Source organism: Oncorhynchus masou, chromosome 22 (assembly GCF_036934945.1).
Source record: "Oncorhynchus masou masou isolate Uvic2021 chromosome 22, UVic_Omas_1.1, whole genome shotgun sequence".
In the NCBI taxonomy this organism is placed as follows: domain Eukaryota; kingdom Metazoa; phylum Chordata; class Actinopteri; order Salmoniformes; family Salmonidae; genus Oncorhynchus; species Oncorhynchus masou.
Genome location: NC_088233.1, coordinates 34,869,834 through 34,886,722, shown reverse-complemented (window position 1 = coordinate 34,886,722; position 16,889 = coordinate 34,869,834). Strand labels below are relative to the sequence as shown.

Sequence of the window (16,889 nt, the reverse complement as noted above, 5' to 3'; positions counted from 1 at the left end):
GCCTCCACTTGTCATAGTGCCTCTGAGCTGGGCTGGCTAGCCTGGTACACGGTGGTCGGGAGGCCTTGGCAAACCCAGCCAGAACTTTCAGTCTTAGGGGCACTAGACATGTTAGCTGCTCAGGTGAAGTTCATTAAATGCATAGATCTGAGTGTTCTCCCTCACTTTCTTTATCGCTTTACATAACAGTCACTAAATAAACAGTTTTTTGATTTTCATCTTTAATTCAAGCTCCGTTGTGAGTTCTCTTAACAAGCTTTTAAGTTAAATAATGTAAAGATGAGGTTAGCTGTCTAACTCCATGTAGAATCAACTCATCACTCTTGTTCAGAGATAATCTCTCTGGCCCCTTCAGTTGTCTCATTTTCAATAGTATGGGATACAGGAAACAAGGAATGTTGCCAGTGTACTCACAGAGGATATGTAACTGTTTGTAACCATTTCTTTAGCCGTGTGGATCAAAGCAATGTGCCTGCAGCCTTTGATTCCAGCCAGGTCACCCTTGATACAAGTCATTATTCGACATCCACCCATGTCTGAGGAGGCTGGAAGACGATGTGGTAACCATCCACTAGGGGTAACAGTGAGGACTGTTACCTTCGAATAGGAATTTGCCTCTGATTCCATTGGTTGCAAGTTTGAATCCAGCAGTATTATTTTTTAGATTTTTGTTTTAATCCTATCCCAAACCTTAACTCTTAATGCCTAAACTTAACCTTAAACACTTCAAAATTTGACGTTTGCAACAACTTCGAAATTTAATGTTTGAGAAACCAGTGGTGGAAAGTACTTAAGTAAAAATACTTTAAAGTACCTTTTAAGTTGTTTTTTGGGTATCTGTACTTTACTTTACTACTTATATTATTGGCAACTTTTACTTCACCACATTCCTAAAGAAATGAATGTACTTTTTTCTCCTTAAATTTTCCCTGACACCCAAAAGTACTAGTTACATTTTGAATGCATAGCAGGACAGTAAAATTGTCTAATTCACACACTTATCAAGAGATAATTCCTGTTCAATGCCTCTGATTTGGCAGACTCACTAAACACAAATGCTTAGTTTGTAAATGATGTTGAAGTGTTGAAGCCCCTGGCCATACGTAAATAAAAAAGAAAAGAAAATCATGCCGTCTGGTTCGCATTTTAAATGATTTCTACTTTTGATACTTAAGTGATTACATTTACTTTTGATACTTTAGTAAATTTTAAACCAAATACTTTTAGACTTTTACTCAAGTAGTATTTGACTGGGTGACTTTCACTTGAGTCATTTTTTATTAAGTTTTTTTAAACCTTTATTTCACTAGGCAAGTCAGTTAAGAACAAATTCTTATTTTAAATGACGGCCTAGGAACAGTGGGTTGAGGGGAAGAATCTGTTCAGGGGCAGAACGACAGATTTGTACCTTGTCAGCTCGGGGATTTGAACTTGCAAAATTTTGGTTATTAGTCCAACGCTCTAACCACTAGGCTACATTGCCACCCCAGGGTATTTTTACTTTTACTCAAGTATAACAATTGGGTACTTTTTCCACCACTGTGAGACTCATGGATGAATGTCTAATTTTGACGTGAGACTGTGAGAGCTAGTTGAAGCTTCATGGGTTTTTTCTTTTTGTGGATCCATCCACTCATGTTCTTGTTTCCAATATTTATCTTAGGTAATCTTTTAGAGTAAGTTGCTCTTACCTGTGTACTTACCTCTTGGCCCCCTTGGGTGAATAGGGAGTCCACCATGGAACTCTCTTATCTGTGTAGTAACACTGCATGTAACAACACTAATATTAAAATGTTGTTACAGTACTTTAGCAATTGCAAAATAATATATTTGAGAGCAGATTTGTAATTACAGAAGTAGAATAGGTACTTTTAATATGCCTACACTACCGTTCAAAAGTTTGGGGTCACTTAGAAATGTCCATGTTTTTGAAAGAAAAGCATTTTTTTTTGTTCATTAAAACAACATCAAATTGATCAGAAATACAGTGTAGACATTGTTAATGTTGTAAATGAAAGTACAGACTTTTTATGGAATATCTACATATGCGTACAGAGGCCCATTATCAGCAACCATCACTCCTGTGCTCCAATGCATATTGTGTTAGCTAATCCAAGTTTATCATTTTAAAAGGCTATTTGATCATTAGAAAACTCTTTTGCAATTATGTTAGTACAGCTGAAAACTGTTGTTTTGATTAAAGAAGCAATAAAATGGGCCTTTTTAAGACTAGTTGTGTATCTGGAGCATCAGCATTTGTGGGTTCGATTACTGGCTCAAAATGGCCAGAAACAAAGACGTTTCTTCGGAAACTCATCAGTCTATTCTTGTTCTGAGAAATGAAGGCTATTCCATGTGAGAAATTGCTAAGAAACTGAAGATCTCGTACAACACTGTGTACTATTCCCTTCACAGAACAGCACAAACTGTCTCTAACCAGAATAGAAAGAGGAATGGGAGGCTCCGGTGCACAACTGAGCAAGAGGAGAAGTACAATAGTGTCTAGTTTGAGAAACAGATGCCTCACAAGTTCTCAACTGGCAGCTTCAGTATATAGTACCCGTAAAACACATTAGTCTCAATGTCAACAGTGAAGAGGCGACTCCGGGATGCTGGCCTTCTATGCAGAGTTGCAAAGAAAAAGCCATATCTCAGACTGGCCAATAAAATATAAAAGATTAAGATGGGCAAAACAGACACTAGACAGAGGAAGATTAGAAAAAAGTGTTATGGACAGACAAATCTAACTTTGAGGTGTTCGGATCAAAAAGAAGATAATTCGTGAAATGCAGAAAAATGAAAAGATGCTGGAGGAGTGCATGACGCGATCTGTCAAACATGGTGGAGGCAATGTGATGGTCTGGGTGTGCTTTGGTGGTGGTAAAGTGGGAGATTTATACAGGGTAAAAGGGATCTTGAAGAAGGAAGGCTATCACTCCATTTTGAAACGCCATGCCATACTCTGTGGACGGCGCTTAATTGGAGACAATTCACTCATACGACAGGACAATGACCGAAAGCACAGCTCCAAACTATGCAAGAACTATTTAGGGAAGAAGCAATCAGCTGGTATTCTGTGTATAATGGATTGGCCAACACAGCTCCCGGATCTCAACCCTATTGAGCTGCTGTGGGAGCAGCTTTACCGCATGGTACGTAAGAAGTGCCCATCAAGCCAATCCAACTTGTGGGAGGTACTTCAGGAATTGACAACGAGAATGCCAAAGGTCTGCAAGGCTGTAATTGCTGCAAATGCAGGATTCTTTGATGAAAGCAAAGTTTAATGGACAAAATTATTATTTAAATAAAACATTCATTATTTATAACCTTGTTAACGTCTTGACAATATTTCTTATTCATTTTGCAGCTCATTTCATGTATGTTTTCATGAAAAACAAGGACATTCTGAAGTGACCCCAAACTTTTGAACGGTAGTGTAGGTATAAGAGCAACTTATGTCTTCTTCATACAGTTTTAATTAGTGCACCTGTCCCATAAGTCTTGCTTATTCCGTTGTGCCCCAACTATAAGATATGACCTAGGTGAACACATACATTACACATACATGTATTATGCAGTTTAAGTGATCCATGGTAAGGATGGTAGGTGATTGTAATGAGAGACTAGGAAACCATTCAGTATAAGTGCATTGACATCGAAAGCACTTTGGAAATCCCTTGTCAGTTATTATGTAATATATTTTGTGTACAATCACACAATGTTAAAGCATCTATGTACAGTATCTGCTTAACTCTGTATGATTACTATCTTACATAATGTTTTCATATAAATTACAATTATTATTTTTGGAGGAGGATATTTGCATATTCTGCAGTTGTAAAAATGTAAAATCTAGCCAATTATTTCTAGATTTGAAAGAACAGACCAAAAATACTAAATTAGCATGATCTTTCATAGATACTTGGAAACATATTGGGTTCTTCATGTTTTTTTAATGCTGCATCCCAAGGAAAAATGCAGCTACGTGTGGCAGTGGATTTAAGCAGTTTCACCACTTTTCCATCTGGCTTTTTTATGTTAGTCACACGCAGAATTCCTGGTTATATCTCATCATGATGTCTTTAAATTCCTTATATGTATCTAACATTGATGAAATGTATTTAATATAAATAATGGCCCATTAGATCTGATGTTAAAGCATGAAGCAGTTGGCCTGATGAATCATCCTGAATTTCATTCCATTGCTCAGTTTTAAGGAGGATAGTAGGGGACATATCACACTTTTAAAGTCCCATACTGAGTGTAGAATGTGTCCCATTTAGCCTACTTACATCCCACCCCTTCAACCACTCACAAGATCCAGAAATAAACAGAGATAGCTTTTAATTACTCATGATTTCTCCATAGGGATGAAACTCTTCTATTGCAACATATTTATCGTTATGCAGAGGACCAACCAACATTTCTTCCTGATGCATAATTTGCCTGAAGCAAATTATGGGGCTGTGGAAGGAATAATGCTGAATTGAGGTAGCCTGACTGTTTCTGCACTGTTTCTGCACCCAACAACACTACATCATGGTCAAAGTAGACAGATATAACTTTACCTCTGATGGTTGAGTGCATAAGGGCTTTTTTAGTAATGTCCCAATGATGTTATAGGAATGTTCTCAGGTTGCTGGGTCAGGGCTCAGCCGTGTGATGCTATATTAATGTTACAATTATTTGACTAACTTTCAGAAAAAGTAGATATTGGTGTTTGTAGAGCAGAAGGTGTAACAGGGAAAGGAAAAGGGAGGGCTTGGAGGAAAGGAGAGCGAATCATGAGTTAACTTTATCCTTCAAACTGTTTTCTGTGAGGGCACATGCCCTTCTGTAACCTAATGGATCAAGTTGAAATGAAGTGCAAGAGATGCATAAGTCCAATGTTATCAATTTGTGTCAAGCCAGAAGGCGGTTGCTACACACGTTTCCATTATTAACACCTTTTCTATCACAGATAGAAATCATCTTTTAACTTCAACACTTATTTTGAGTCTAGTTTTGCTCTTACATAGGGCTTCACGTACTCTCTATTTTACTGTTATGAATCTGACCATGTACTGTATGACATCTGTTAGTTTGATACAGCTCTGTGGTCTATCAACTTCAATTATGACACATTGTATGACAGATGGGATTCTCGTGCCTCTTTCACAGCCTATTTTCGGACCTTTTTGTGTGTAGCTGAGTAGTTTTTCTTTTTGTCAGACTGAATTATTGAGCCCTTATATCTTAACCGTCTCACGTTGGACACCACACTGATCGTATTCAAAAGGCAGTCCCATCTCATTGGCTTCTATGTCTTCTTCTAGTCTGTTTTAGTGAGGGTTATTAGAGCAGCTATGTCTCATCTGCCTGTTATCAAAGGTCGCGCTCAGCTCAGCGCTCAGACTCTGCTGAGGGGAAGGGACGGGAGAAGAGGGGGATACAGCGAGCCACAGCTCCCTCCACCCTCCACAGGCAACAACACTCCCATGGGGCATGGACTTGGATGAGATATAGAGTGAGTGTGTGTGGTGTTTCTGTGTGTCCATGTGTTGTGTTCATTTTCTTAATGTGTGTGTGTGTCTGTGTTTATTAAACAGCGTGCTAAAGAAGGAATATGAAAGAAGCTTGCACATTAAAGATCTCTCTTCGTCAGTGCCCTTCAAGCAATTTGTGTATCCTTTTAGCTCTTCTGAGCCAAAGAAATAGTTACTTGGCAAGTCTTTTTTTCCTACAGATTTATCAGATCTTTAGAGAGAGAGGGAAAGGCAGGAAGAGCGTTCAAGAGACAGAAAGGCTTAAGGAGCTGGACTGGATTTAACGTCTGAGAAGGCTTTTTCCTTACATTGATGTGAAACATTGCTCTCTGAGTAAAGCCTATTTCTTATACTCTCTCTTCCTCCCTCCCTCTCTCTCTCCCTTTCACTCTCTATCTGTACTAACCAACAGGCAGATAATTTGCCTCATGCAGTCTTCCTCGGTCTGCATTTTGTCCAATTATTTTCATACACCTACAGGACAACTTGCACAGCAGTAGCGCTGGTGGTCCTAATGAACATGATTGTCGGCAGTAGCAGCACTAATCCACTCATTTCAGTGTGACCTGCTTGGCTTCAACCCTCATTAGAACAGATTACAGTTGAACCAAGACTACACCAAGTTGCTCCACCTCTCCTTTCTCAAAATGCTTCAGAATAGACAAATGATGTTACCAAACCTTTGTCTTTCTGGAGCACAGTGGTATTTATGTAATCTCTTTCTCTTCACATTTCCGTCTCGCTCCTTTCTGCATCACTATTGTCCTCTATGGGAAAATGTATTTTATGTGGATGTAGGATTTTATTATTGTCCCTACTCTCCCCTGTGATGGGAACTGAGGTCCAAATGGAAACATTTGAGAGGTTAATCATTCATTTGGAAATGGGAGTTAGTCCGGTTGAGCTAATTATCAGGGGTTGTTTTTTATGCCGATCCTATGCATAGCCTACTCTCCCTCTCTCGCTCTCTCCGTCTTTCTCGCACTCTTTCTTATTGTGCCCAGCATGGAGGTTGCAGTGGGAATTCAGTCCCTCTATACCTCTCGCACGCAATGCTGTCACTAGCAGGTTTATTAGCCTGGCTGTTGCCCTTAATGATGGAGTTACCATAGTGCCATAGTAAACCTCCCCAGTCTTCCACCTACTCAGTGTCAGAGAGTGTGACAGCAGTTACCTGGTCAGACAAAAATCTTTGGCTTTGCTGCTCAGACAGTGACATGCTGAATATTTGCTCAGACAACAAAACACTGAGCTACTACTAATCAGAGACACAATGGAGTCTATTTAGACAGTGCGCCACAGACCTCTGAACGCCACCCACAGATGAAGAATGAGGACTTCTGTTCAAATTCCTGTCCTTGTGAGGGTGGTACTAATGATGTGGTGGATATATCAGTCTAATAACTTGGCTAATGGTTCCTGTCTCTAGAGCACCTTGTATTGGATGGAGTTGTCTTCCCAGTGGATGTGTGTGGAGCCGACGTTAGAAAACACCCGGGCCAGGGTAATGTACATCTCACTCTGAATTAAATAGTCAGGTCCGTAATTATTGGCACCCTCAATAAAGATTAGTAAAAAATAATGTATAAAATAAATAATACAAATACTGAGCTTTTTTATATGCTCCAAAAATTGAGATTGGAGAACACGTTGCGATGGTTCTTACACTATTCCTTCATTCAGAATGTTTCCAGATCCTTGATATCCTTCGTCTGCTCTTATGGACTGCCCTGTTCAATTCAAACCACAGGTTTTCAATGGGGTTCATTTTGTGGTCAATTAACCATTTCTTTGTGGATTTTGATGTGTGTTTGGTTTTATTGTCTTGCTGGAAGATCCACTTGTGGCCAAGTGTCAGTTTCCTGGCAGAGGCAACCAGGTTTTTGTCTAAAATATCCTGGTACTTGATACAGTTCGGAATGCTGTGACCTTAACAAAGGCCACAGGACCAGTGGAAGCAAAATAGCCCAATATGAATGGTCTAAGATCCCTCCTAATATGTTCTCCAATCTCATAAAACATTTTAGAAAAAGGTTAAAAGCACATACCTTTAAATTTGGTAGGCCATACCCTATCCCTTGCCCACACTACAACAAACATGGCGTCAAAGCCGTTTCTCGCAACAACCTTGAACGCTTCCCTCGAATACAGCATAGAGCACGTCACTGCAACACTAACGTAGCAGGTGTAAAAGAAACGCCTGCAACTAGATCCCCTACATACTGGTCTGAAACTAGATCCTCTACATACGGGTCTGAAACTAGATCCTCTACATACTGGTCTGAAACTAGATCCTATACATACTGGTCTGAAACTAGATCCTCTACATACTGGTCTGAAACTAGATCCTCTACATACTGGTCTGAAACTAGATCCTCTACATACTGGTCTGAAACTAGATCCCCTACATACTGGTCTGAAACTAGATCCCCTACATACTGGTCTGAAACTAGATCCTCTACATACTGGTCTGAAACTAGATGTGTAAATGTGGAGGAGGAGTTAGCAATATGGAGCATCGCCTTGTTAACGTCTAAATGCGGAAGTCGCTTCACAGGCTCTTTCCATTTCCCCTGAATACCGGAACATCCAGTTGTTGGGGACTTGGCAGAGGCTACTTCAACACAAATCATTGTTTTCGAGGGCTGTCATTTACTTGAGTAAGCAGTGTGGTAAAGTATTCACAGAAAAATAAACAAAAGTAAGTTGACCAAAAGTTCGACAAACTTTCGTGAGGGAATATGCACTGTTCCCTGTACTCTGGGTGGAACAGATACTGCTACTGGAGAGTTCCACCTTCGATATTTATTTACATGCTCACCTTGTCTCATACCAGCTAGGTGCCACGGGCTACACACTGATATTAGATTATACTTTTGATTGGTATCTAATTAGTTTTAGTTTCATAATGACTACTACTTAAGCATTATGTAAGTTCCAGTCGTAATGTCAGTGTTACTACTCAGGTATAGGAACAACTTATTGTTAAGGGTTACTACACTGATTCTCTTATACAATGTCACTGGCAGAGCAAGAGCCCTAACAGATTAACAAAAAAGTCTGTGGAGAGTATTTTTTTTTTAACTGCAGTTGAAGTCGGAAGTTTGCATACACTTAGTTGGAGTCATTAAAACTCATTTCTCAACCACTCCACAAATACATTTCTTGATAACAAACTATAGTTTTGGCAAGTCGGTTAGGACATCTACTTTGTGCATGACACAAGTAATTTTTCCAATAATTCTTTACAGACAGATTATTTCACTGTATCTCAATTCCAGTGGGTCAGAAGTTTACATACACTAAGTTGACTGCTTTTAAACAGCTTGTAAAATTCCAGGAAATTATGTCATGGCTTTAGACGCTTCTGATAGGCTAATTGACATAGTTTGAGTTAATTGGAGGTGTACCTGTGGATGTATTTCAAGGCCTACCTTCAAACTCAATGCCTCTTTGCTTGACATCATGGGAAAATCAAATAGAAATCAGCCAAGACCTCAGAATATTTTTTGTAGACCTCCACAAGTCTGGTTCATCCTTGGGAGCAATTTCCAAACACCTGAAGGTACCCCGTTCATCTATACAAACAATAGTACGCAAGTATAAACACCAAGGGACCATGCAGCTGTCATACCGCTCAGGAAGGAGACGCATTCTGTCTCCTAGAGATGAACGTACTTTGGTGTGAAAAGTGCAAATCAAATCCCATTGATTTGCACTTTTCATCTTGTGAAGATGCTGGAGGAAACGGGTACAAAAGTATCTATATCCACAGTAAAATGAGTCCTATATCGACATAACCTGAATGGCCACTCAGCAAGGAAGAAACCACTGTTCCAAAACCGCCAACAAAAAGCCAGACTACGGTTTGCAACTGCACATGGGGACAAAGATTGTACTTTTTGAAAAACTGTCCTCTGGTCTGATGAAACAAAAATAGAACTGTTTGGCCATAATGAACATCGTTATGTTTGGAGGAAAAAGGGGGATGCTTGCAAGCCGAAGAACACCATCCCAACCGTGAAGCACAGGGGTGGCAGCATCATGTTGTGGGGGTGCCTGCTGCAGGAGGGACTGGTGCACTTCACAAAATAGATGGCACCATGAGGATGGAAAATTATGTGGATATATTGAACAACATCTCAAGACATCAGTCAGGAAGTTAAAGCTTGGTCGCAAATGCGTCTTCCAAATGGACAGTGACCCCAAGCATACTTCCAAAGTTGTGGCAAAATAGCTTAAGGACAACAAAGTCAAGGTATTGGAGTGGCCATCCCAAAGCCCTGACCTCAATCCTATAGAACATTTGTGGGCAGAACTGATCAAGCGTGTGCGAGCAAGGAGGATACACAAGTTTGTAGTTTAATCAAACACCTTTTTGGGGGAAGCTAAAATAAACAACAGATAACCTGCATCGGCGAAGAGGCCACTGAGATTCGGAGTGTTTTCTTCAGGCATTTCCTCACTTTCTACATAAACACAGTAAACAACCAGCGGTAGGAAGTAAAATTAAATGAGATCATAATGTACACCTAAATGGTTCTGAACTCTAAGTTCTGTTTTATTTTTAAAGGTGTCAAAACATTTTGTGTATGGGATCATCAGAAGGGCATCATTCAGAAATTGACACGAGAAAGAATGTTCTGCAGCACTTGTGCAGCAGACATCATCACCAATTCAGCTAGTTCAGCACTGCGCCTGGCAACAGCTGCATATTCACGAATAGAGATGTACATGTACCGAGAAAGACTCAGCCCGTCAGTCTGCCAGGTGGGTCGCCTAGACCAGTGGTTCGCAAACTCTTTATAGTCCCGTACCCCTTCAAACATTCAACCACCAGCTGCATACCCCCTCTAGTAGTCTCAAACATACCCCCTCTAGTAGTCTCACACACACACACACACACACTATACGATACATTTATTAAACATAAGAATGAGTGTGAGTTTTTGTCACAACCCGGCTCGTGGGAACTGACAAAGACCTCTTATAGGACGACGGCACAAATAATCATATAATAATAATCAATAATTATGCTCTTTATTTTGTCATCTTACATATAAAACCTTATTTGTTCATCGAAAATTGTGAATAACAGGTTAATGAGAATGGTGTGCTTTAAATGATGCACATAACTCTGCAATGTTGTGTTGTATTGGAGAGAGTCTCATTAAATAATTTTCAACACACAGCCTATGCTTGTATTTAGTTTTCATGCTCGTGAGGTCCAAGAATCCACTCTCACATAGGTACATGGTTGCAAAGGGCATCAGTGTCTTAACAGCACGATTTGCCAAGGGAGGATACTCTGAGCGCAGCCCAATCCAGAAATCTGGCAGTAGCTTCTGATTAAATAAAATTTTCACAGAACCACTTATTGCAATTTCGATGAGGCTCTCTTGTTCAGATAAGTGGACTGGAGGCAGGGCATGAAAGGGATAACAAATCCAGTTGTTTGTGTCGTCCGTTTCGGGAAAGTATCTGCGGAATTTTGCGCACAACTCACTCAGATGCTTCGCTATATCACATTTGACATTGTCCGTAAGCTTGCGTTCATTTGCACACAAAAATCATACAATGATGGAAAGACCTGTGTGTTGTCCTTGTTAATGCAGACAGAGAAGAGCTCCAACTTCTTACGAACGTTACCACTCCACTATGTCTCCCTGTCATGGCTTTTGCGCCATCAGTACAGATAACAACACATCTTGACCACCAAAGTCCATTTAATGTCACAAAGCTGTCCAGTACTTTAAAAATATCCTCTCCTGTTGTCCTGGTTTCCAGTGGTTTGCAGAAGAGGATGTCTTCCTTAATTGACCCCCCATAAACATAACGGACGCCCAATTTTTCAGTTTTTGATTTGTTAAAAAAGTTTGAAATATCCAATAAATGTCGTTCCACTTCATGATTGTGTCCCACTTGTTGTTGATTCTTCACAAAAATTACAGTTTTATATCTTTATGTTTGAAGCCTGAAATGTGGCAAAAGGTCACTGTATACCAGGAGCTGTGCCAGGCCTGTTGACTCCAGCTGTAACGCATAGAATTTACTGGCTTCTATGCCAAGCAGTAATTGTTTCAAAACATCTCCTGCCATGTCACTGATGCATCGTGAAACAGTGTTGTTTGATGAAGACATTGTCTGTATAGTTTTTAGGGCCTTTTCTCCCAGCATTGTCCCAGTCATATCTGCAGCAGCAGGAAGAATGAAGTCCTCCACAATAGTATGGGGCTTGCCTGTCCAAGCCATCCGGTAGCTCACTATATAAGACGCTTCTAGCCCCTTCTTATTAATGGTATCTGTTGCGTTTATACATGTTACAACTCTTAAGTCGTCTTAATTAAACCATCTAATGTGATTGGATGTTAATTATTTGACTAGGCTACCTGTATTTGACATTGCGTTGTTATTTCGCTGAACACTAGATGGTTTAACTTTATTTTTGGCAGTGAAACGAGGCTACTCGGGAGAGAAAGAAACCTCACCCAAATGTATAGCCACGTTGGAAAATATAAATGGACTTTTTGAAAATGTGAAATAAAAATCTAGCACATTTTTATTTGGCGTACGCCCGACGGCTGGGGTACCTAGTCTAGACCCACTTATTACAGGGCACTGTTTATTTTTCTCTTGCCTATTCTGTTTTTATGCTTCCAGAGGTTAGTAATATATGGAGGGATGCAGAATGGACTTTTATAAATACAACTTTATTCTGTTTTTCATGTGTGTATTTCCTCCAAACTTCAAAACATCTCTTGTTACATTGATGTTTTAAGGGAGCACATGTTAGACAACATATGCAAAACATTATGTTGGTACAGTATAGTTCAACTCATTATGCTGTTCTGTTTCATTTTTACTGTATTATATAGCAGGACAGATTATAGATGTTGTGTTTCCTGAAAGTCGTACAACTCCCCCGGGACCATAACTCTCTCATTTGGGTAGTGACCAGCAATTATGTGAGGATTATCAGGAGCAGTAATACGAATAAGCAGCAGTGTTTTAAGCTGCTCTGACTGGTGAGTCTTTTGCTGAATCCTTCCAACTGCTCCCCTTGATCTCTGTGCTCTCATAGCATGCAGCTACAACGACTGGGGAAGGCCATCATTGTAAATAACAATTTGTTCTTAACTGACTTGCCTAGTTAAATAACGGTAAAAAAGAAGAAGAAGTGATTTACCCTGGTTTACAGGCCAGTTCATTACTGAGGCTTTAAGTGGAAGAGGGAGGTCAATACAATGAAGCAAAGGCTCCACTGTGGTAGTTCTGATGTGCAGTAGCACTGTGAGTCAAAGAAACTCCTGTAACAAGCCCGCTGGAACATTGCTGTAATGACAGGGAAACAAAATGATACAGTGCCTTTGGCATCCAGTTGTCTATACTGTACCTAGTGCTAGAGATAGTATGGCTGTGATGCCTAACATATAGAACTTATAGGAACTTTTCCCTCTATCCTTTTAATATCGATATCTGCACTTTAACTCTCTTTTTTTCTCATGATGCCAATAGTCTTGAAAGAAAAGATCTGCACAGAAAAATCACTAGATTCCTAACCTTCAACGAACACGTAGCTCGATGTGCACATCTTCATCAATCTTTATTGATGGAGAGGGGGGAGTTTGGTAAATGATCAATGCAAAACCAGTGTGATGAAAATATACCAGAATGGATAGAAACGTAATGTAATGTTCTTTTAGGCTGAAACAACTACATCAGTTAAGTCTGTGGTTTCTTCATCAGTCATGTCTGTCTGACTTGAGACTTCCTGCTTTTTTATAGGAATGCTCTGTGGATTCCCCCAGGCTCTGTCATGCTATCAAATATTTACATTTATTCTCAAAAGCAGCCTACAGTATCTGCTGCCCTGTATAGGATGCATATTGAACCAGACCTGGCTGGGACACGGGATGGTGCTGGGATATAGCATGATGCTGGAGTTCAATTAAGACACATTTCTATTAGGGAAAGTAGCAACATGCTTATATGAGGAACCACTGGGCTGGACAACTGTGGTGTTTTTCCGACCAACATAGACTTTGTTTTAACTTGCTCAATAGACAATGCATTTGTTAATTTCCTCTTCCCTCTAGTTCTTTATACTGTCCCTATCTCTCTTGGCTCAATTTAATTTTAACCATTATTTTACCAGGTCAGTTGACTGAGAACATGTTCTCATTTACAGCAACAACCTGGGGAATAGTTACAGGGGAGAGGAGGGGGATGAATGAGCCAATTGTAAGCTGGGGATGATTAGGTGATGGTATGAGGGACAGCTTGGGAATTTAGCCAGGACACCAGGGTTAACACCCCTACTCTTACGATAAGTGCCATGGGATCTTTAAAGACCTCAGAGATACAGGACACCCATTTAACGTACCATCCGAAAGACAGCACCCTACACAGGGCAGTGTCCCCAATCACTGCCCTGGGGCATTGGGATATTTTTAGACCAGAGGAAAGAGTGCCTCCTACTGGCCCTCCAACAGCATCTGGTCTCCCATTCAGGGACTGACCAGGACCAACTCTGCTTAGCTTCAGAAGCAAGCCAGCAGTGGGATGCAATCATTTGTCTATCTCTCTGCTCTCTCTCAGTCTTCATAAAATTCTGATGAGGATGAGTGAAACCAATAATCTTTAGACCCCCACTGCCAAACATTGCCCGAAATCAACAGGGAAAAAAGGAGGCTGGAAAAGTCATAATTATTAAATATTAATCATGTTCTTCCCAGGGGACCAGAAGAGAATTCTGGGCCTGTGTCCACAAAGCCTCTCAGAGTAGGAGTGCTGACCTAAGATCAGTTTAACCTTTTAGATCATAATGAATAAGATTATATAGACAGGTTGGGACTTGATCCTAGATCAGCACTCCTACTCTGAGACGCTTTGTGGATACAGGCCCCGGTGATCTGCTGTCTAACCCAATTACCATCCTCAGTTTTACCTCAGTTAGTCCCGTTAGCTTCTTTGAGGGTTCGCCTTTAAATGTTTGGATTACAGTGGGAGGGAGTAGCATGGGAGGAGAGAGGGGATGGAGAGATAGAGGTCTGTAAAGGAGCAGTTTGGGGTTATTGAGTGGGTTCATGACTCACTTAAAAAATATATATATATATTCACACGGCTTACAGGCACTAGTTGCTTCATATTAAAATGATTCATATGTAGCCTAAATGCAATCTTGAAATTAAGTTGTATCTGGGTCACTCACACTACAGCCTGTACCCCTCTGACATGCTTCAGGGCCACTTTCCTTCCAAACTTATTTTTCACACATGGACTTTCTGGAGTGTGCACCTTCAAGGTTGGTTGTTGGCACAGTGCATCATGCTGTTCAGATTCAATTTGTTTGGATTGTGTAAAACCATGCTGATTTCAAGGACTTAAGTACTCTATCTGAAATAGGCTGACAAAGGAACATAACCATGTCTCTCAATGCCAGGAGAGCTGAAGATGTACAGCTATATATACACTATATATTCAAAAGTATGTGGACACCCCTTCAAATTAGTGGATTCGGCTATTTCAGCCACACCTGTTGCTGACAGATGTATAAATCGAGCACACAGCCATGCAATTTCCATAGAAAAACATTGGCGATAGAATTGCCTCGCTGAAGAGCTCAGTGACTTCCAATGTGGCAACTAGTCAGTTTGTCAAATTTCTGCCCTGCTATAGCTGCCCCGGTCAACTGTAAGTGCTAAAATTGTGAAGTGGAAACGTCTTGGAGCAACAAAGGCTCAGCCGTGAAGTGGTAGGCCACAAGCTCACAGAATGGGACAACCGAGTGCTGACGTGCATAGCGTGTAAAAATCATCTGTCTTCGTTTGCAACACACTACCGAGTTCCAAACTGCTTCTGGAAGCATCGTCAGCACAATAACTGTTCGTCGGGAGCTTAATGAAAGTGGTTTCCATGGCCTAGTAGTAACACACAAGCCTAAGATCACCATGCGCCATGCCAAGCGTCAGCTAGAGTGGGGTAAAGCAAGACTGGACTCTGGAGCAGTGGAAACGTCTTCTCTAGAGTGATGAATCACGCTTTACCATATGGCAGTCCGACGGAGGAATCTGGGTTTGGCAGATGTCAGGAGAACGCTACCTGCCCCAATGCATAGTGCCAACTGTAAAGTTTGGTGAAGGAGGAATAATGGTCTGGGGCTATTTTTCATGGTTCGGGGTAGGCCCCTTAGTTCCACTGAAGGGAAATCTTAATGCTACAACATAAAATTACATTTTAGACAGTTCTGTGCTTCCAACTTTGTTGCGACAGTTTTTTGGGAAGGCCCTTTCCTGTTTCAGCATATCAATGCCCATGTGAACAAAGGGAGGTCCATACAGAAATGGTTTGCGAGATCCGTGTGGACAATTTGACTGGCCTGCACAGAGCCCTTAACCCCATCAAACACCTTTGGGATGAACTGCGAGTCAGGCCTCATCGCCCAACATCAGTTCCTGACTTCTCTTGTGGTTGAATGGAAGCAAGTCCCCGCAATGTTCCAACATCTAGTGGAAAGCCTTCCCAGAAGAGTGGAGACTTATAGCAGCAAAGGGGGGACCAACTCCATATTAATGCCCATGATTTTGTAATGAAATGTTCGACGAGCAGGTGTCCACATACTTTTGGTCATGTAGTATACATATGGAGGATCCAGCTATAGAGGATCCATGGTTTGTCAAGCCTTGTACAAGACAGAGCTTTGTTGCCACTTGTTTAAAGTAACCAAACACGTTTACAAAAAACACTCAGAAGTCCTATGCTTGGCAATTGGCAATATTGAACTCTCCGGATGCTCATTTCTCCCCAATGTGAGCCAGGGATACAGAGAGTGCTGATAGTATACTGTATGTCTCTGTGTCTCCGTCCAGTCGTCGGCCCTTGTCCCAGCTCAGCTGCCTCCACCAGGAGGTGTCACTCCATCTATAAGGGCTTCGCTCAGTGTCTGATGGCTCTGGGAGACAGCCTGACCGACAGTGCCCAGAAAGATGAGGACACACAGGAGATACACACCATCTGCAAGTAAGCACCCCCCCCCCCCCACACACACACACATTATAGCCCTACAGTCACTGACAGATGAACCAAGACCAATGATTATGAACTTACAATAAATACAAATCCCCTCATCTATATGTTATTTATAGACACACACACACACACTCTGAAAAGAGAAATTGACATAACACTGTGACCTATAATTGAATTACCATTGAACGATGGGCTTCACCAGATCTTTAACTCTATTTCAATATCTCCATCGCTATCTCTCTTCTCCATGGTTATACCCCAGCTCTCTCTTCTCCATGGTTATACCCCAGCCCTCTCTCTCTTCTCCATGGTTATACCCCAGCTCTCTCTCTCCAT

At 40.9% G+C, this 16,889-nt stretch overlaps 1 protein-coding gene across 1 annotated transcript in view; it reads left to right on the top strand.

The window, feature by feature from the left end:
- LOC135509381 (neuritin-like) overlaps positions 1-16,889 on the top strand; it is a 30,550-nt gene that overhangs the window by 3,613 nt on the left and 10,048 nt on the right. Inside the window, exon 2 of the mRNA XM_064929998.1 lies at positions 16,394-16,544. Coding sequence (XP_064786070.1) covers positions 16,394-16,544 — 151 coding nt within the window. The remainder of the gene's footprint in view (positions 1-16,393; positions 16,545-16,889) is intronic.